This window comes from Cryptotermes secundus, unplaced genomic scaffold (genome assembly GCF_002891405.2).
Source record: "Cryptotermes secundus unplaced genomic scaffold, Csec_1.0 scaffold275, whole genome shotgun sequence".
Taxonomy (NCBI): Eukaryota; Metazoa; Arthropoda; class Insecta; order Blattodea; family Kalotermitidae; genus Cryptotermes; species Cryptotermes secundus.
This window is the reverse complement of record NW_019734315.1, coordinates 239505-260728: the sequence shown is the minus strand read 5'-3', so window position 1 is coordinate 260728 and position 21224 is coordinate 239505. Positions and strand designations below refer to the sequence as shown.

The following is a 21224-nucleotide window of genomic DNA, read 5'->3' as shown; positions in this document are numbered from 1 at the left end:
CGTGTCTGCGCATGCTGCCTTAATAACGTATGAAATAATTAACAGATTTTCATAAAATTTGGTATCAACCTCATGAGTAGTCTGTAAATTTCTACCCAGTCTTCTCGGCCCAGTATCACGTACTGTAGACTTGCAGTGAACAAATACGTATTACGTTTTAATTCACCCTCCTTACTACAACAGTGTTTCACTGATGTTTCTGCTTACTTTCGGAGAAATTGCTGATCCAATACACTGAGAATATTGTTGGCAGGTGGCGACAAACGGAACTGAACGCATGGTATTACACTAGCCTTCGCTTTACCACACTGCCAAATGCATATTTTAAATATCCATTCTTTTGCATGAGTAACAGTGATCTGTGGCATCAGGTAGTGTAACTACTACCAAAGCCCGTCAGTGGACACGACACTGCACAAACAGCTGAGAAAGCTGAAGAACGGGAAGAAATGTTATCAGTCATTGTGTAAGATGTTGTGTTATGAATTCCTAAAATTAGTTAAATTAATAGTTGATTAATGGTGAACTATCTGATTAATCTACAAATTTTCGAAATTTGTAGTCGCATTAACACCTACAGTAATGGTAGGATACCATGCGTCTGCTCTGTCTCTCTATGGCTCTATAGCCCTTTGGACCTTGGCCGTTTTATCAATTTCTTAATCATATACACAGACGGTAGGACTTCTTGGACGGGGGATCAGCAGGTCGCAAGGCTGCTACCTGCACACAGGATAGCAAAAACACAGAATAGACGCACACAGACATCCATGCCTTGAGTGGGATCAGAACCCACGGTCTCAACGTGCGAACGGGCGAAGACAGTCCACACTTTGGACGGCGCGGCCACTGTGATCGGTTCATGTGTGTGCTACAGAAGTTAATGTCAGAGCTAGACAGTTCAGGATCTACACAAGACACTGTAACATCGAAATTATATTGACTGCTTTACTTTCAAATATAATATAGCAGCGTGCTTTAGAATACAAGAGGTGGAAGAATATAGTCATATCACAAACCTTTTGAAGAATAAATTTGTTGTAAATAAAATTATATGTATTCCTAAGAATCAATCCAATGGGTAAGGTGGGCGAATTCCCAGGGGATGAAGCGGCCGGGCCAAGAAGCTAACCTCTCACCTCCTTCTAGTGTTGAGGTCAAGAATTGCGGAGCTATATCTCCACTCCCCCATGCGTGTTCATTATTAAGCACAGGGAAATCTTTACCTTTACCTCAGGATATGCAGCCATCTTCTCTCTTCTTAAATACAAAGTAACAAATTCATATTCTGCCAGCTTCAGGAATGCCTTGTATCTCAGCAGCTTGTAACCTTCAAGTCAGCATCTGTATCATAGGGTGATTGCTGCGTGCCATGGCCACTTGGACATCTAGCGGAGGTGTAGTTAGTTACTTATTGGAGAGGGTGGGTTTCCCCATGCACTTAGACCAGTATTGGTCCATTGTGCTTCCCTCTATGATTTCTACCAGTCTCTATATCCTACCGGTACTGGTGCTTACCATCAGTCCCGCCCAGCCAGCGAGACCGGCTCTACTAGCTGAGAGGTATCTATAATGCTTCCCCCATCTACCAGAGGTATTAGAGACTGCTGTTGGGCGGGAAACGTCCTTGAATTTGGCTCAGTGATCTCCTTTGGAGATGTGAGGTACTTTTACGTGCCGTAAAGCTACGACACGGGACACACGGCTTAAAGTCCCTCCCGGAGGACTTGTTCCCTGAATTTTTCCGCCCTTAAAAATTCTACGACCTCCGCCGGGTTTGAACTCGCGTACAACGAGTCATGAGGTGGGAACGTTACCTCTAGACTACGGAGGCCGCTTAGCGTAGGTGTAAGGACACCCAAGCTAGACGGGACGAAGTGTAGAGGCCAGTCGAAAGGCAACATCCAGTCCTCCGGCTTGGGGATCGAACATGAGGCTGTAGCCTCGTTTTGGAAAACTATGTGTTACAGAGTATAATGGATGCAGGATAGAAATCGACTAAGGAAAGTTTAGGCCTTCAGGGGCGAATTATGCTTGAAATGTGATTATTGAGCGCTGACACCAGAAGTTAGAAGAGGAGTGGCAAAGCACAATCTGAGATGGCTAGAAAATGTAGAGAGTGATTTACGAAGCTGAAAGTGAAGAGATGGAGGCAGAAGGGGAAAAGAGAAGAGCGGGCACGTGTCGTAAAACGAAGCTAATTTACTCAGAAGACTGTAGAGCCAACGGGTAAGTTAGTAAGATAAATTCAGGGATATGAACCGAGGTCATATCGAAATAACACACCTCACTCAGTCTTCCGAGCCTCCTACCAAAATTAAATAATATTACGATTTAAACACAGTTACTTGGCACAATCCTTAATCCCTTATTATATTCACTTGCACATGGAATTACTGCGTTATGTTGCGGAAAATACGTGCATCGTAGACTTATGTAACATTACTACTTAGAGGGGGAGCAGTGTACACAATTACGAGAGGAGGAAAGCTCAGTTTTTGTAGCTACTGAGCTGCTATCTGCATCAATATGTCCTAGTTTGATTTCCGGCAGAGGCAAAATGTTTTTATTTCCTCTACAGCGTCCAAGGGGTGGGGGGGCATGTGGTAGCTTAGTTGGTTGAGGCACTATGCTACAAGCCAGAAAGTCGCGGGTTCGATTTACGATGAGATAATTAGAATCTTAAATGAACCAGATTAATCCTTCCAGACTCTCTATGGCACTGGGGTCGACTCCGTTTCTAACAGAAATAAATACCAGGAATCTTCTTGGGGGATAAAGAGTGGAAGGCGCGTAAGGCTCACAACCTCACCGCCATCTGTGAACCGATTGTCTAGAAAATGTGGGAACCTCGACGTCTTCACAGCCTGTTACAGCCTGAAGCTTACAGCGTCCAGACCAGGTCTGGAGCCCAACTAACCTCCTGTTTATTGCTTACCGGGGACTCTTTCCTTGCGGGCAAAGTGGCCTGAGTGTGAAGACGACCTCTCGCTTCTTTATAATGCCGAAGTTAGTGCCTACACTCTCCTTCACATATTCATGGAGCGGTGCTTAAGTACAAGAATAAACTTCTTAATACTTTACTACATCACAATTCTTTCAAAACAGTCACTGTAAGGTTTTGCCACAACTGCACCTTCAAGATTGAAAGGTCTGTACGTTTCTCGCAGAGTTCAGACAGAAACGTACATTTACCACACGACTTCAAGCCGCGCCGTCTCCCGCTGGGCCATCCTGGATGCCGTTTCAGAGGTCGCAGTGTGCGCCAGAGAATGTACGTGGGGCGTCTCACGATAGTGTACCGCGTGACGAAACACAGACCTGCCTCCTGTACTGGCGCCAGCAACCGAATTTCTGCTGGATCGATAACATAGCGCACTGCGGTTACCGCTCGGTTTGTATTTCCCTATTATTAAAGCACCCATCAATAATGCAACAATACTTTTCAAAATATATAAGACATCTAGAATATGTTTCTCACTAAAAGAGTAACCTTGATACTTTACGATGTTGTTGAAATGATAAAATGTCATTAAGACGCTAAAAGCGATTATCAGATCACTAAAATGTCTCTAGGTTTTCATTTGTTTCTTCTCAATTTACAACATGTTTCAGCCTCACATGGGCCATTTGTATTGTTCCAAATACAAGAATTTGTGAATCATAAACTGAAACAGACGTGGAAGTAAGAGGTTCTCGTCTATGGTTAGGTAGGATAGTATCCAGACTTGTTCATGGAGTGACTGGGAGAAACCTCGACCTTCGGACCCAGGATCTATTTATAAATATAATTTCACCTCTAATTTTCTATGGGTGTGAAATTTGATCTCTGATAGTAATGGAAGAACTACAGCGTGGGTGCCTGAGAGCATTGTGCTGAGGAGAATATTAGAACCGAACAGAGATCAAATAAGAGGAGGTTGCAGAAAATTGCAAAATGAGGAGCTTTATACTTTGCCCTCTTCCCTAAATACACTTATATTTAGAATGATCAAATCAAGGGGGATAAAATAGGCCAGGAATGTAGCACGCGTGAGGAGGAGAGGGATTTTGAGGGAAAACAGAAGGAAAGAGACAACTAGGAAAGCACAAACGTAGGAGGAAAGATAATATTAATATGGATCTTAGAGAAATAAGATTCATCTGGCTCAGGGGAGTGACCAGTTAAGGTATTTTTTGAACACAGTAATTAGCCTTCGAGTTCTATAAAATGATGGTAAATTCTTGAGTAGCTGTTCAACAGGCAGCTTCTCGAGAATGACTCATCTCTATGAAGTTAGTTGAAGTCATCATGGTGGTGACTGTCTATTTGTAATCTATTGGATTGTGAAACGGAGTCATTATTTTTATCGAAACTTGCTTATAAAATCCAAGAGATTCCTCGGCCTACACACTCCAACCCTGAAAATGGAGCAGCACGTTCCTCGAAAACCCTTGATATCGACTTGCAAGAAAACACGATGTCATAATTGAAAAGATCACAATCTGAACAAAGAAATAATCTGCCAGTTGTCTTGTAAGTGCGTGAAAAGCAGTTTCTTGGCGCGGTGGAACAGCACGGGGCCTGTGAACTACAAGACTGCCATGAGAATGCGCCCAGGAAAATGTTTGCTCCTCAAAGGAATGAACTGAGCAATATGTCACTCCATATAACGAGGAACTGCTTCGTTGCACAGGCTAATTATTAATGAAATGTTACTTAAATGTGAGGAGCACGAAGTAGCGCAGTTCGTTGAGGCACTATGCTACAAGCCGGAAGGTTGCGGGATCGAAGCCCGATGAGGTCATTGGATTTTTCAATTGACCTCGTCCTTTCAGCCGCACTATGGACATGAGATCGACTCAGTCTCTAACAGAAATGAGTAGCAAGTGTAAAGGGCGGCCGGCGCGTAACACTGACAACGATACCGCCATCTGTGGGCCGAGTGTTTAGAAGATGTGGGAGCCTCAACATCGCACCCCCCTATGGGTCTTCACGGCCTGTTACAGGGATTGCTTTTATTTTTACTGAAATTTAGACGAATTCGATGGAAATTTTAAGTTATGGACCCAAAGAGAAAGATCAATATGACGTCCGTTGAAGAACACAAAACCGTAACAGGGCGGAAGGCTTAAAACTTGTCAGGATGAATATTAATAATAAAAACTCCATGGCCAGTAGTCCGCAAGCGAACTATAGCGAGAGAGAGACCACCGTTTGTCGGCGAAGTTAATGCCAAATATAGCGGATAGATGGTGTCGCGTGGTCAGCGCAACGAATCCCCACAGTCGTCAATTTCGGTTTTATAGACCGGAGCCGCTACTTTTCCATTCAAGTAGCTCCTCAATTATCCTCACGAGACTGTGTGAATCCCGTTTTTGACCCACTACTTCCCAGAAAATCTGGTAGCGTCGGGAATTGAACCCGGACCTCTGGATCTGTAGCCAGGAACTCTGACCACTAGACCACAGAGGCGGTCGAATAGTAACAATAATAAGAAGAAAAGGAAGACCTGAGTGCTGATAGCATTTCGGGATTTAGAATTGAGCTCCTGAGTAGTGAAGGGAGGACGTTGTCTTCTGTCTACAAAATTTCGGGTTCGATTTGCGGTGATGTAAGATTCTTGATTGATAAAATGGCAGTGAAGCAGGTTTCTCTCCGAACTTCATTGGCTTTTCCCTGATAATCATTATTTTATCATTAATCCCTATTTATCTACCATCAGTCTTAGAGGTGTGACATAGCCTTGGCAAGGCAGCGCATTATCACATCGTTGTCTTCAAGTTTGGACTTCATTTCCGACCCGGAACTTGACTGCGTGGAGAGTGAGGTGAACAGAGAGGACCGGAAGCTTCATTACCGTGTTCAAAAGAGCCCGCCACTGATCCATGTTCTAAGCCAGATGCATCCAGTCAACACCCTCCCATCCTCTTTCTTTTAACATTATCATCTCCTCCTACGAAATTGTTGTGTGAACTGTTGTGCAGTACATGCCACAGATACAGCCAATTCACGAATCTTACACGAAGCCACCGGAGAATGAACCCGAGTTTCGGCAGAGAGAAGCCAGCACACCCTCTTCATTAAAATTACAGAACAACTCGAATCTAAATCAGGAAATGACTAATTCTTAAATTACATTTGCATGGCATGAAATACAGAACTTCTCAATATTTGTAAGCCTACTTAAAATATAAGGCCAAGCAGTAGACTGTAGACAATACTTTAAGTAGAAGAAAGCAGTCTTCCGGGATTTGGCACCGTGTATATGTGGTGTTAACCGACGTGCAAGCTGTGTGGAAATATATACAGCTGTGTATATTTCCACACAGCTTGCAGATTTCTTATATTTTTTCTTCTACCCTGAAGATGGAGGCGATACGTTCCTCCGAAACGTCGGTTAACACCACATATACACGGTGCCAAATCCCGGAAGACTGCTTTCTTCTACTTAAAGTATTGTCTACAGTCTACTGCTTGGCCTTATATTTTATTTATATTCAATTATTTAGTATAAGCCTAATACCTTCCTGCTTGCGTTGTTATGTACCGTACTTACAACATTTTCACATATATAAATATCCGCTAGGAATATGTGCGGGTAGTAATTTAACGTGAATATCAATAAAGGATGCAGTTCTCAAAGAAGTTACTAGGAATGACCGCCTCTGTGGTCTAGTGGTCAGAGTTCCTGGTTACAGATCCAGAAGTCCGGGTTCGATTCCCGACGCTACCAGATTTTCTGAGAAGTAGTGGGTCTTGAACGGGGTCCACTCAGCCTTGTGAGGATAACTGAAGAGCTATTTCAAGGAAATAGCGGCTCCGGTCTAGAAAACCAAAGTTAACGGCCGTGGGGATTCGTTGCGCTGACCACACGACACCCTCTATCTGCTAAATTTGGCACTAACTTCGTCGACAAGAGGCGGTCGCTCGGTCAGTTTAGTTCGCTTGCTGAGTAAAATCACAGAGCTTTTGCTGTTTCTGTTACTAGGAAGAGAACTGCTTCCACTGGAAACCACCCATGGTTCTGCTTCTTTCATAAGGTCAGCACATATTGCAGCAAAATTCTAGTTGCTGAGCTCTCTAATTTTGAATCTTCAAAACCCGGAACTGGTCAGGATTCTGATCCATTTGCACCAACCTTCATTCCACATAACTTGTTCCCTTAATGTCTGCCACAATATTACCGGACTACAGGATATCATGTGCAAAACATGGGACTTCTCTTTGTCACCGCCATGGGAATCTCGACTCCCATAACTTTATGGTTCTATAAAATTCTGAAAACTTCATAGTTGGTTGAGCTACTATTAGATTCTTAAGAAGGACACATCTCTATGGAGTTCGTTAAAGAACATTTATTTCTATTATTATTATTATTATTATTAGAGAGGGTGGGTTTCCTTATGCACTTAGACCAGTTATTGGTCCATTGTGCGTCCCCTTTTACTTTCTACTGTCGCCATACCCTACCGGTACTGGTGCGTGCTATGAGCCCCGTTCAGCCAACTAGGTCGGCCGTCGGTACCTGATATTTCCCCAATCTACCAGAGGCACTGGAAACTACTTGGGCGGGAAATTATTGCCTAATTTTGCTCAGAGGTTTCCTAGAGACATGAGGATCTTTTACGTGCCCTAAATCTACGACACGGGACCCACGGCTTAAAGTCCCTCCCGGAGGCCGCTTTAAAGAACCTTTCAGGACAAAGATCGAAATTTAAGGGCATTTTAAAATGAACATGAAGGTAAGCTTGTCCCTGTGCTTAACTGAGCATCACGTCTTGAAGACGTGGAACTACGAGAGAATGAAATTACATATCGACGCTTTCTTAATTTTGACATGAAATGGAGGTGAGTGGTGAGCTTAACGCTGCGGCCAGAGCCTGTCTGGACGTCGTGGCCTCTACGAGCAATGGAATCTCGACTTCAATGCACAAACATATCAATCACCTGGGCTCATCTCGAGGTGCCTGTCGCCTCAGAGTATCAGGAAGTACTTTCACTTACATTCCCTTATCGAAGAATTGAAATAAAGACGTAAAGTTCATCTGTGCTTAAGTAATTGAGCACTATGCCATGAAGACGTTTCGGGGAGAGGTGGTGTAACTCCACTATTCTTGACCTCGGCATTTTATATAGGTGAGTGATTAGCTTCGTGCCCCGGTCGCTTTAACCTCGGTACCTGTTGGATAAAGGGCTGGATGGACCCCAGAAGCGGTATAGACGCTGTGGAATAGAGAAAACTATTGACCCTGACGGGAATCGAATCCTGGCCGTCCAGCTCGTAACCCGAAGCTAAACCAGTTGAACTATTCTGGCTCCTTATCGAAGAGTATTTCGAAAAGATTATGTAAGAGGTCTTGAGATCTATAACTTACTTTATGCAGAACTATGAATATACTTAGTGCAGAAATGATACATTTACGTGAATGAGTTCATGCGAGGGGTTAATTATCAGTTTGTAACTGCTCCAAGCCTCATGATGTAGGCTAAACTGTTGGAAGGAAAATGGACTGAACTTTCTGTCTGCCACCTCCTGTAGTGAGACCGCCGAGCACCGTATCTTAAGCGACAATGCTTCAGATTTGCATCCGTGAGGTGATGGGTTGGAACCTCGGCCGGCACATCGACTAACCTGACTGAGATTTCTTAAAGTTTTCTTCAGTCCCCCGTAGACAAATTCCGTGACAGCCATTAATTCGGCCACGGCTGCTTCCTTATTTACGGTTTACAGTTGATTATCTACTGTCATCCATTTATTCGACGCCACAGCCTGAGTTACGTACTGCAAGTGTTGATAACATCTAGGAATGAATGTACTAAGACAAAGGACCGTCCGTCGCTCCTAACACCACAGAAAGCTGCAGAACTGTGGGTTACACAGAGCTGCATATAACACTAACTCTGTAATTCTGTGTGTTGACAGATATTATAAAATTATTAACCCTGGATTATTTTTAGGCGGTTTTACTCGTATATGTAAAAAGGTAAAGTTATCCCTCTTACAGGTCGTGGAGGCCCATAGAGGTTGAGCCTCCCACATCTTCTAGACAATCGGCTCACAGATGGTGGTAAGGATGTCAGTCTTACACTAGGGCCGCCCTTTACCCCCGAGGAAGATTCCTGGCAATCATTTCTGTTAGAGACTGAGTCGACTCTAGAGCCACAGTGCGGTGGGAAGGATTAGGTAAATTGAAAAAATCCAAGTAATCGGGATTCGATCCCGCAATCTTCCGGATTGTAGCATAGTGCCTCAACCAACTACGCTACAGCGTACCCCTTACTCGCATATGTAGAACACAAAATATCGGAATGTTAGACGGGGTCTTGTGTGAGATAAGAAATTCTCATATCGGTGAATAGTTTGGTCACCTTAATACTGTCACGACTTAGAGGTGTCATTATAGATGGGGTATGGACCGCATATTGGGTTTACTGACCACTTGTATACATCACTTTTAACTACAAGTAATTACATCGCTGTTGTTGATTTCCACACAATGAATCACTCTACGCTAAGACTTTCTCATTCTGTTTAACTGATCGTTGCTTAGTAACAGCTCTCAAAAAACGAGATTCTTCAGCTTCCGTAGTCACGCCGTTGCCCGCCGGTTAACACTCCATACCTGAACTCATAGCACCATCTTCTCAGCCTCCCGTGCGGACACCAACTCTCGACTAACTGCTCACTTGGAACTACGAAACTCTACTGTCAATCCTCAACTGAACTCTTCTTTATGATCACTTTGCACAGACCGTAAAGAGAAGCAGCTTCCAACAATTCCCTTCTTGTAGGCGTGTTTACCGATCCTTAGCGCGGATGTCGATTCCGCGGGAACGTGTTTACCCAGCCGTTACCGAGCAAGGCACGTTCCTCCTCGCAATCGTTGTACATCATTTGTACTACAGGTTACAATACACATCCTGAAAACTGCACGGCGACACATCCAAAAGAATTAATCTTCAAAATAACCGAACAGCAACTGCGTGGTTTTCCTCTGGACCTGTATACCCTGCCTTTTCCTTCAGATAATAATCTGGTAGGCCTAACTGACAGAGTTGGAGTGAAAGCTTACTTATGCACGTGCAAAATGGTAAAGGTACACGTCATAAACATGTCTCTAAGGGTTTTCCCCTGTAGGTGGTAAAGTATTTCGAACTTTCATGTCATAGTCATCTTGGTTATGTCTAAATGTAGTCTGGTAGCTGGCTTTTGGCATTCAGTAGGTAATTACTATACTACATCGTCTCATAACGCAAAAGGCCAAAATGTGAAACTTCAAGGCAGTTAAAATTTCCAGTCTCATCAATTTCGAAACGGCGATTTTGCTAATTACTTATGTTTGCTCTTATAGCTTGAAATTTGAAGGTATCTCATAGGAATGGATCACTAATAGCTACTGTCCGTTATCCATTTTCTTCTAGTTTGTTAACTGTTCTTGTCTGTAATGGGCACACTCTTTCAGTAAATAGGTCTAGTTGCTTTGTGTGTGTAACATGGCACATCTCTTGACAATACTCAAAAATGTAATGCTTTAATTTCAACAGAATATTTTCTTCTTCTTAACTTAATTTCCGCTTCCACGAAGTGTTTGTATCTTCCATCACGTTATATAATTCAAATCTTTTCTCTTTTATTTCAATATTACATTTATCGTTTATATTTTTTAACTTAACAATATATGTTTATTATTATTATTTAGGCCCACATCAGAGTTTCGCAGACAAATAATGCCTCAAGTAGGCTCTACCAGCGTACGTAAACTACGAAACATAACCTAGAGCCTAATTGAATTTCACACACTTACATAGTAACAGCTTTACATCTTTACAAGACAACTTTTTGTGTAAGACTTGAGATATTCACGGTGATGACTATGAAGAAAGCAGTCTATTGGCACCTGCTCACGCTGGTTCTTCGCTTGTGTTTTTTTTTTCTACCCTGTAGATGGAGGCGAATACGTTCCTCTGAAACGTCGGTTAACACAATATCTACAAGGAGCCACATTCCAGAAGACTGCTTCCTTCATAATTCGTTTGAATTTGCTAATGATATTTTTATATTAATTTATTTACCAAAAGCTTATATGTTAAAACGGCACTTCTGCTGATTTACACCCAACGCTTGAATGTTAAAATTAATTTGATTATTACCATAACGTTATGAATTTGGGAAACACTTAACATTCGACTTATAATGTTTTCCTAATAAATTTATGTATGGTACATGAAAGAGTAAAGTATAGCTATCCCTGTAACAGGCGCGTGAAGGCCCATGGGGGTTTTAGAGGTTGAGGCTCCCACATCTTCTAGACAATCGGCTCACAGATGGCGGTGAGGTGTCAGTCTTACCCCGTAGGAAGATTTCGGTACTCATTTCTGTTAGAGCCTGAGTCAACCCCAGGGCCATAGTGCGGCTGGAAAGATTAGATAAATTGAAAAGATCCATCTCATAGGGACTCGAAACCGCGACCTTCCGGATTGTAGCATAGTGCCGCAACCAACTACGTCACCGCGTACCTCCCCCCCCCCTGTGGTAGATGTATTAGTCCCAAACTGACGTCTAATAATATCTGATAATCCAGTGTTCTATTCATATCATTGCAAAAATGCAAATACTTTGTAATGCATTCCCTACATAGTACTTGTATTTAGGGGTTGTCCTTCCCACTAAAAGCTTTTGTTTTCAAGTCACTTTATAAAAGTCTCTCACAGTGAACCAATGAAGGCCGACTGTTTCCAGTTTCTGGGAGGAACTAACCGCATACTCTCCTTCAATAAGACAAGGAATGCATATAAAACGGAAAAAAGTGGAGGGAATATACGTCCTGCTGCTTAGCAATGACAGTGGGACACACAGCTATACAAGTACAAACAGCAAGGTAATCTCAAACAGGTGAACAGACATGGATGGATACACAGACAGACGGCAAGATGATCTCATAAGCCTCTTCACAAAAATTGGGGTGTACAAAGACAGGTGGACAGACATGGATAGATACACAGACAGAAGGTAAGATGATCTCATAAGCTTACGGTTATTTTTTCAAAATAAGGAAATTAGGCTAACAACAGAATTTAACACGAAAACACACCTTAAGTGCTTATATGGTCCATAGGTGAGGTGTTAATTCTTTATTCTAGACCTAAAGGCATTGCCTCTGCATGAGAGCAACAAATAAACCTTTGCTGAAAAAGCTGGGTCGCAACATTCAGTGTAAAATTCCGAGAGGCAAAGGAAAGTTCCGAGCAAGTTGCACAGAATCTCTTCAATAAGAGCTCTCAAGGTACTGGTGTTTAAGAACGAAGAATCCTGTTTCTCATCTTTGAAAAGTTACAAAAATCTGACGTGAAGGGGGTTGAAGGCAGACTCGCTAAAATTCCATCATTTTCAGATCTGAACAGAAGTAAGCCGTACGGAGAGATACCAATCCTGTCAGCCATGTTCCGAACCGGTACAGAGCCCGGCCAGTGCAGGCTTGTGTCCCGTGTCCACTGTCACCTGCCTTCGCCCTGCGTGCTACTTCAACGGAACATACGTTGCAGCTCATTTAATTCAACGGACGAAAGAATTTCTACTCAAACATTTTGAGAAACATAAACACTTACAGAAAGTGTTCCAGATTATTTATTTTTCTTAACTTATTCAATGACGCTTTCTCAACTCCACGTGTTTGGTCTATGTAGGTTAGAATATTAGGATAGTGGTGAAATATTGTTTTTGATATGAAAGATCGTGGCCTATTTAAATTATTATTCTAGAAGTTTCCTCAGGCAAGATCTCAGACACATATCAATTATTACTGCACTTACCACTCTACGTAGCCTAAGTGTCATCAGAAATATCCTTGCATTACCTTAAACATTCACCATATAGCAAATAGTTTCAAAATATCTGTAGACTTTCTTTATTTTATGTCATGTTGAAGATTACTGGCATCATGAGAATTTCGTGATATAACTGATGAAGATGGATTTAAGTTTATCAGTAAATAAATTACGTGGCGGTCACAGTTGCCGCGCGGTCTAAGGAATGAACTGTCTTCGCTCGTTCGAACTTTGGGATCTTGGGTTCGAATCCCACTCTGTGCATGGAAGGTTGGCGTGTGTATGTGTTCGTTCTGTGTTTGTGTTGTCCTGTATGTAGGTAGCGGCCTTGCGACGAGCTTATCACTCGTCCAAGGAGTCCTACCGTCTGTGAAAAATTATAACTGACCTGAGTAAGAGACCTGGGCCCTGAATGGGCTGGAAGAGCCATTGGAAAAAGAAAGAATTAATCTAGATCTAAATAGAAAGAATATTATTGTTTACTTTGAACTAACAGACACTAAAAACCACATATCATCTAAATCTATCGAGCAGTTTTTGAAGACGAAATCTGCGAAGAGGCAGATCTCCCCACTTTTCACCCAATTCAAGCACTTAATGCAAATAACACATAAAGAATTAATCGAATAAAAAAACAGCATCTTCTTTGGACTGGATTTTAGTGGAACAGAGAGAGAAAAGATGCTCATCATTATCCCAGTCATAACCAATCAGAGTTTAGTTCTTATAGACTGAAATGATGTTTACTGGAAGGATGTCTATGATGAAAATGTTTATTTTGCTCCCATTGGTCGGCATCTGTGGTTGTGGGCGTGGAAAATGAAGTTCTCGTTTTGAAACCAGAGGGGATGGCTTGCATTAGGGGCCGAGAGTGGGTTGGCGCGCGTGTTATGTTTGTCACAATTAGTTCACCGCGGTCAGCTCAAGTGCAATCCTGTCAGGGTTAACAAGCGGCAGACTGTAATTAACCTTCGAGAGAATTGTGACGGCAGGATGTATACTGATCGAGTTTCGATTTGAATACGCGAATATAAGTGACAATTTGGCATCTAACAATAAGGGTGAGATCAGTGTAGCATAATTCTCGTTGTTTCTCTGCGTAATTTTCATTATTTGGAAAACGAAGAATTGAATTCTGCAAAGTGAAACTGGAAGAGAATACAGAAATATCAATCGACTTTCCGGTATGCTGTGTTTCTGCTACTACGAAAAATAGTGGTAGTTACCATGATCTCAAGTCAGTACCCGAATTTCAATAACAATAGTTTTAACACTTCCGGGAATTCCCTTATGGGCACGCCTTTCTCAGTTAAGGATATTCTCAATTTGGCTGAGCAAGGAGGACATTTTATGCCCATGATGGATTCGCAGCAAGCATCATTCTTCTTTGAGGATTGCGGCAGTGGTCCTAATAACATGAACACATCTTTTTCTTTTACCAGCATTGATACGAACAGTAATGGGGTTCTCGACCCATTCGCAGTGACATCTGGTGATTTCTACAACTACCACAATAACAATAAGCTTGCGGACTCGTACAACAATAGCTGTCCAGACCTCGTTATTAACAGTTACCATGGTCACCAACAGATGGCACCATCTCCTGTTGCACCGCTGTCCCAATACTCTACTTCCCCCACATCGGCAATCAACAATGCCCCTGCTGGAGGAAGTGGTGGAGGTATTCCTCATATGACATCACCGCACGTTCAACAACTGAGTCACTTGTGTCCACCATTCCCGGATATCTGTGAAAGCAACAATGAAGCACCGCTCACAACGGCACAAGACGGCCCTTGCAGCGACAATTCAGCTAAAGGTAAACGTGATCAAATACTATATTATTTTTGTGACTAGTAACAATACCGAATTTGTAGCACCAAAGATTTCTATGAAACTTGAATTTTCTTAATGTGTGAAGAAGGAATCGTAAATAAATTTCTCAGTTTATGTAACCAATTGACCGCCTCTGTGGTCTACTGGTCAGAGTTCCTGGCTACAGATCCTGAGGTTCCGGGTTCGATTCCCGGCGCTACCAGATTTTGTGAGAAGTAGTGGGTCTGGAACGGGTTCCACTCAGCCTCGTGAGGATAATTGAGGAGCTATTTCAAGGAAATAGTGGCTCCGGTTTAGAAAACCGACAACGCTGACAACGCGACACCCTCTATCCGCTAAAGTTGGCACTAACTTCGCCGACAAACGGCATTTGCACGGCCGATATAGTTCAGTTGCGGACTAAAACCACGAAGTTTTTTTTTTGTTTGTATGTAACCAATTTCCAACGGGTGTGAAATGTGATTTCTTGGAGAGAAGAACGTAAATTTGAAGATGATACCTAAAAGTCTGTGACGATGATTTATTAAGAAAACTTTTGTATTTCTCGAATTATCCATCGTCTTATATTTATTTAAGGCCGCGTCATAGCTCAAGTCGTTAGTCGCTGGCTTCCCACCGCGGAGGCCAGGGTTCGATCCCAGGTCTGGTTAAGTGGGATTTGTGGTGGACAAAGTGGCGCTGGGGCAGGTTTTCTCCGAGTACTTCGGTTTCCCCTGCCAATCTTCATTCCGCCAGTTGCTCCACAATCACCCTCGCCTATCATCTGGGGCTGGTACAATAGGCCAGAAGTGGCCGCAATACAAGGGACTTAGTCCCACCCCACTAGCAATAAAAAAAATATGTATATTTATTTAAAACACAGAAAGAAGAGGAATTAGGCCTGTGCATTTTCCTTAACATCCTATAATCTCCATTCGAGAAAAAATTTCACTAACCTAGCCACAAATACATGAATTACAAAGGTGCCCTTTGTGTAGCGCCCACAATTGCGCACTTCATTCTTCTTAAGCCAAGTACTTTGCAGTGAGAGGTAAAGATAGAAACAGGACACTTTGAAGTACTGTTTTCTGCATCAAGCACAGCCTCACAGCTCTTGTATATGAGAATTTCCGGCGCCGCAAATGCAGGGAATATAAATAAGATCTCACAGATCATGACGACGGTAAGTCATGACGACACATTTGATACTTTTACTCGAGCGGAAGCGGGCAGCCCTGTGAGTCGTAGAAAGCGACGGAAAGGGAACCCGGTGCCTCAGGCATAACTGGACCATCCTGTCATGGGGGGGGGGCATAGATACAGAGACCAGGTTCTCGAAGTTGGAGGTTGGGCGGAAGTCTGACGACCTTGCTCTGTAAAAAACTTGCTGTTGCGAAATCAAAAGAAGTGAATCCCACATGGTCTAATAGACAAATCTGGCAGAATCTTCTAAGGAAGGCCACGGTCTCAAAAAGGATTTTTAGCAGTGATGATGATGATGACCAATATTCTGGACATCATCTACCGTCCTAACTTCTATTTAAGCATCGTTTTGGAGCCTCGACTCTATCTCCGGCCTCAGGCTTAAAGATTACACATTTAGGAACAATCGAGAGAGCTGATCTTTGTTTCCGGAGATATTCTGTATCAGTTGGGCTCAGCTGAGCAGGCTTTTCACCTGCGGATCGAGGCAGAGCCCAGTTTTCCAGTCTTTGCTTTAAATAAAAATTAAGACAACAATTGACGTCCAAAAATATAAGTTTTTTTGTGGGTGTAATTTATACAGAGGGGGCACGCGTTAGCGTAGTTGGTTGAGGCACTATGTTACAAGCCGGAAGTTTGCAGGTTCAAGTCCCGATGAGGTCATTGAATTTGTTTCAATTGACCTAATCCTTCCAGCCGCACTCTGGCCCTGGGGTTCACTCAGCCTCTCCAGCCTCACCAGGAATTAATTAAATAATTTTCCTGGCGAATAAAGCGCGGGCGGCGCGTGGGGCTGACAACCTTACCGCCATCTTTGAGCCGATTGTCTAGATAATGTGGGACCCTCAACGTCTCACAACCACATGGGCCTTCACGGCCTGGTACAGGGATAGCTTTACTTTTTACTTTTATAGTTTATACAGAAGCGTGAGGTTCTATTCAAGTAATATTGCAGTTACAGCTCATAAGTTACGAAGGAAACGTACACAGGGTCTGGAAAATAGGCCTCTCTTTGCTGTACAGCGTAGGCAAGAATTTAATAACTTGTCACTCATTCGATATGCCAATCTGTGTAGCATGATGCTTTTCGAAGGAAATTATGTTCACTCGGTCTGAAATTCGCCGCCTCTTATAGAACTCGTAGATGGATTACCGAAAGAGTACCACCTTACTCCATTTTCTTAGCCAGTAGAATTCAGCCCATAAACATACATTGTCTGTCTGTATTCTACTTTTTCTTCAAAATTTAAAAAGAGGCTTATGACTGTCTGTGTGTCTGTGTATCCCCCGTATCTTTGCTAGGCAACTGCTAGGTATGCACGTTCACGTGACAATAAATGCGCACACAACATAAGAATTTTTGAACACGCTGTTTTCTATGCTGTCCGTGTCGTATAAGATTTTCAATACGTAGTGAACGGAAAGTAGATGGCTAGAGTTGCACGGCTTCGAAAGTTGTAAGACGTCAAATAATGTGGTCATGAGTCCCACGGGACTCGGAACCAAGAATGACTGTGCTGGTGAGGGCCAGTAGCAATTTTCCCCGCCAGAAAGTAGGTGATTACTCTTTCCTTGAAATTCTTATAGTGTTTTCACCTGCTTCAGGTCTCCAAATAGCTCGCTATTCTACAGAAATTAGAACTCTATTTCGTATTTTTCATGTCTCCACGCGTCGTATTTGACTCACCCCTTTCATCCTACTCGATCTGCTGCCCCAATAGTAATCTAAGAACAGAGTAATTCCGAAACTTTTTATCGCAGTATTTCCCGCACTTCGGGGCACGCAGTAGCGTATTTGGTTGAGGCACTATGTTACAAGCCGGAAGGTCGCAGGTTCGAGTTCCGATGAGGCGGATTTTTTTTTTTTCAATTTACCTAATCCTCCCAGCAGCACTATAGCTATGGGGTGGAGTCAGACTCTTTAACAGAAATGATTGCCAGGAATCTTCCTGGGGGAGTAAAGGGCGGCCGGCGCGTAAGGCTGACAACCTCGTCGCCATCTATGAGCTGAGTGTCTAGAGAAAATGTGGGAGCTCCTGCGTATCACAACCATATGAGCCTCCACGGCCTATTACAGGGATAGCTTTTATTTTCCCCATTTCTTTCTTAGTTCCTCACCCTTAGGTCTGTCAAATGGTAATTCTCAAGTTTAGGGTTGGGCAGGGCAGTAACATGGCAGCATATTAAAACCGCCAACAAACACCTCAGTTACGTATATGAGGTAACACCCCACCAACCTCCGTTTGAGAAGAAGAGACGGAGAAATCTTAAATCGTAAATTTCGTCAGGGTGCAGAAAACAGAGTTTCCAAGCTAACGACTCTCCCGTGTAATTCAGAATTATAAAACATCAAGTACGTAACAAAGTAGGCTAATTAATTAATTCAGAGGTAAGGTAAAGGTAAATCTGATCCTGGGTCCAATTAATTAATCATGCCTCTGTGATGAGGTATGGGGGGAGTGACTGTATAACCACACCGTTCTTCACCTCAGCACTAGACGAAAGTGAGTGATCAGATTTACGTTTAGGCCAATTCACCCCCAGGGAAAACATCCCTGGTACACATTGAATAGGAGATTGGAAGGGACCCATGTACTTTCTGGATGCTGCAGAGTAGAAAAAAGACGTTTGCTTCTCCCGGAAATCAAACCAGAAATGTAGTGAAAAAGTTGCCCCACCCCAAAATAATATCCCCATCCCCCTCTCTCAGCGAAAAATGCAATTTTGCAACCTGCCGAAGGTTCCTTACGAGCCGTGTGATGACTGTAGGAACCTAAATAAATTGTAGCTTCAATGTCCCTACACTCACAATAAGCTTATAATAATTTTGTACAGACAGGACAGGTACAGTTCTGCGTATTACTGAAAGTCCTTCCCAGGTTGCATGGTGACAGCAGGAACCTAATTAACTTTAATGTCCCTCTACACCTACAGTAAGCTTATAATGATCTTATGCAGTCCTACAGGTGCAGTTCTGTGTATTATTGAAAGTCCTTCCCAGGTTGCATCGTGACAGCAGAACCTAAATAGCTTTAATGTCCCTCTACACCTGCAATAAGCTGCAAAATGATCCTCTACAGTCACAGAAAACTAAAGAAGGCCTCGCTATCGCATCTACATATTATTAATATCCACATTTTATCTTGGGAGTCGGGAGAGCTCAACCGACACATCGACGGGCTATGGGCTTGATGGCCGGATTTGAATTGCCAGCAGATGCGAGATTTTTGTTTTCCCCGCAGCGCCCAGACCGGCTCTGGCTCCCTCCTATCAATTTATCCAACTGAAAGCGGGAGCCCTCTTCTCGGGGGTAAAGTGGCAGGAACGCGAAGCTGACCTCTCACATCCATCTAGTGTCAAGGTGAAGAAGGGTGTAATTATACCTTTAGTCCCCTTTGTGTTTTCAAGGCATAGGTAAAAGGTAAAAGTTGTCCCTGTGCTTAACTATTTAAGCACCACACCATGAAGATGTTTGGGGGGGGGAGGTGTATGTATATATACAGATTTTCTTGAGCTCATCATTAGTTCGAGGTGAGTGTTTGCTACATGCCCTTTTCGCCTTACCCCCAAGGAAAGAGGTCCCGGTACCCACGATAGGAAGCTGTGTGGGCCCTAGAGCCAGTCAGGACTACGTCGAGAAGATTTTTTAACCTACCGCTTCTCGGTCGTCAGCCTGTAGCCACTCGCTATACCGACTTCCTTCATGGCATAGTACTTGTTTAATTAAGTCCAGGGACTACTTTACCTTTGTAAGAGGGTACGTTAAGCTACAAATGGATATAGAACTTAAACAAATAAGAGTACTGATTTGAAGAATGCTTTTATTTCTCAACATAATCTCCCTGTACATTGGGGCACTTGACCCATCGTTTCACAAGCCCCTCAAAACAAGCAGCATAAAATTCTTTCGGCTGCTGTCGGAACCAAGCGTGTTCACACGGCATGGCGTACCTTATAATGCATGACATGTTAAGTTTTCACAAAGTCTGTGCACGATTGGTGCCGCACATGTTCACCCAACAACACAAAATGCAAAGAATGGATCTGGCATTACAGTATCTCAATCGCTACCATGATGAAGGACACGATATGGTAGCCCGAATTGTCACAGGTGATAAGTCTTGGGTTCAGCATTACCAGCCCGAGACAACGTGTGCGTGAATGTAGTGGAAATATCCTGAGTTGCCTGCCAAAAAGAAGTTTAAGGTGACACCATCCTCCAGGAAAGTAATGCTCAGAGTCTTCTGGGATCACGAGGACAAACCGTAAATGTCGACTCCTGCTGTAACAGCCTCAGGAAACTTCCTAAGCCCATTCAACGGAAGCGACCAGGACCCCTCACCAAAGGCGTGTTGCTCTTGCACGACAACGCGCGCCCCCCATACTGCCAACAAGAGAAATGAGACGCTGCGAAATTTCAAGTGGGAAGTCCTCGAGCATCCTCCATATAAACCTGACCTTGCTCCAAGCGACTTCCATTTGTTCAGTCCTCTTATACATCATCTTTCGACTGAATATTTCCCGACGATGAAGCTGCAGTAAGGGAAGTCACCGCCTGGTTCCGACAGCAGCCCAAAGAATTTTATGCTGCTTGTTTTCAGGGGCTTGTGAAATGATAGGTCAAGTGCCTCAATGTACAGGGAGATTATGTTGAGAAATAAGAGCATTTTTCTAATCACTACTCTTCTTTGTTTAAGTTCTATATCCATTTGTAACATACTTATTGACTTACCTACGTATATTACATCTTACTGACTTGATAGAGCTGTGGGTGAATGCAATTACATTTTGAGTAATTCTTGAGAACCCAGTGACCTTCTTTACCTAGGTCACAATCCCATGTGGGATCACGAGCTACACTTTGATAAACCATAGTTTATTCATTAACGAAGCCAGGAATGCGTGTAAAGTTTCTTTCCACAGAACTAGGAATTTCCTATTTGTAATGTGTTCTCAGTGGAAATTTAGACATCTTAGGCTTAATTAAATAAGCACAACGTCATGAAAGCATATAGAGAAGTGGAGGTATAGCTCCACCATTCCTGACCTCGGAATTGGCTAGAGGAGTGGTCAGCTTCACGCCCCGACCAGTTTATTCACGGAGAAAGCGCTCCGGTTCCCACTGCATATGAAGCTTGGTGGGCCAAAAATTTGGTCTGGAGGCTGTTAAGCAAAGGAAGATCTCTTGTCCCTACCGGAAATCGAACTCCTGTCGTAGAGGTCCACAGTCCGTAATCATATCATCTGAGTTATCCCGACTCCATAAAGGTGACAGTCTTCGACTGAACTGCGAAACATTCCAACAGGAGTAAGATATGAGATTCTCGTCTTCGTGATTACCCCCCCCCCCCAAACGTTTGTAACCACCTACCAGTTTACAACCTGTACCACACACAGT

The 21224-nt window shown here is 43.1% G+C and overlaps 1 protein-coding gene across 1 annotated transcript in view; it reads left to right on the top strand.

Moving 5' to 3' along the window:
• The first annotated feature begins 13727 nt into the window (after window positions 1–13727).
• LOC111868535 (thyroid transcription factor 1) overlaps window positions 13728–21224 on the top strand; it is a 25675-nt gene continuing 18178 nt past the window's right edge. Inside the window, exon 1 of the mRNA XM_023859248.2 lies at window positions 13728–14627. Within this exon, the coding sequence (XP_023715016.1) occupies window positions 14036–14627 (592 nt within the window). The 5' untranslated portion in view covers window positions 13728–14035. The remainder of the gene's footprint in view (window positions 14628–21224) is intronic.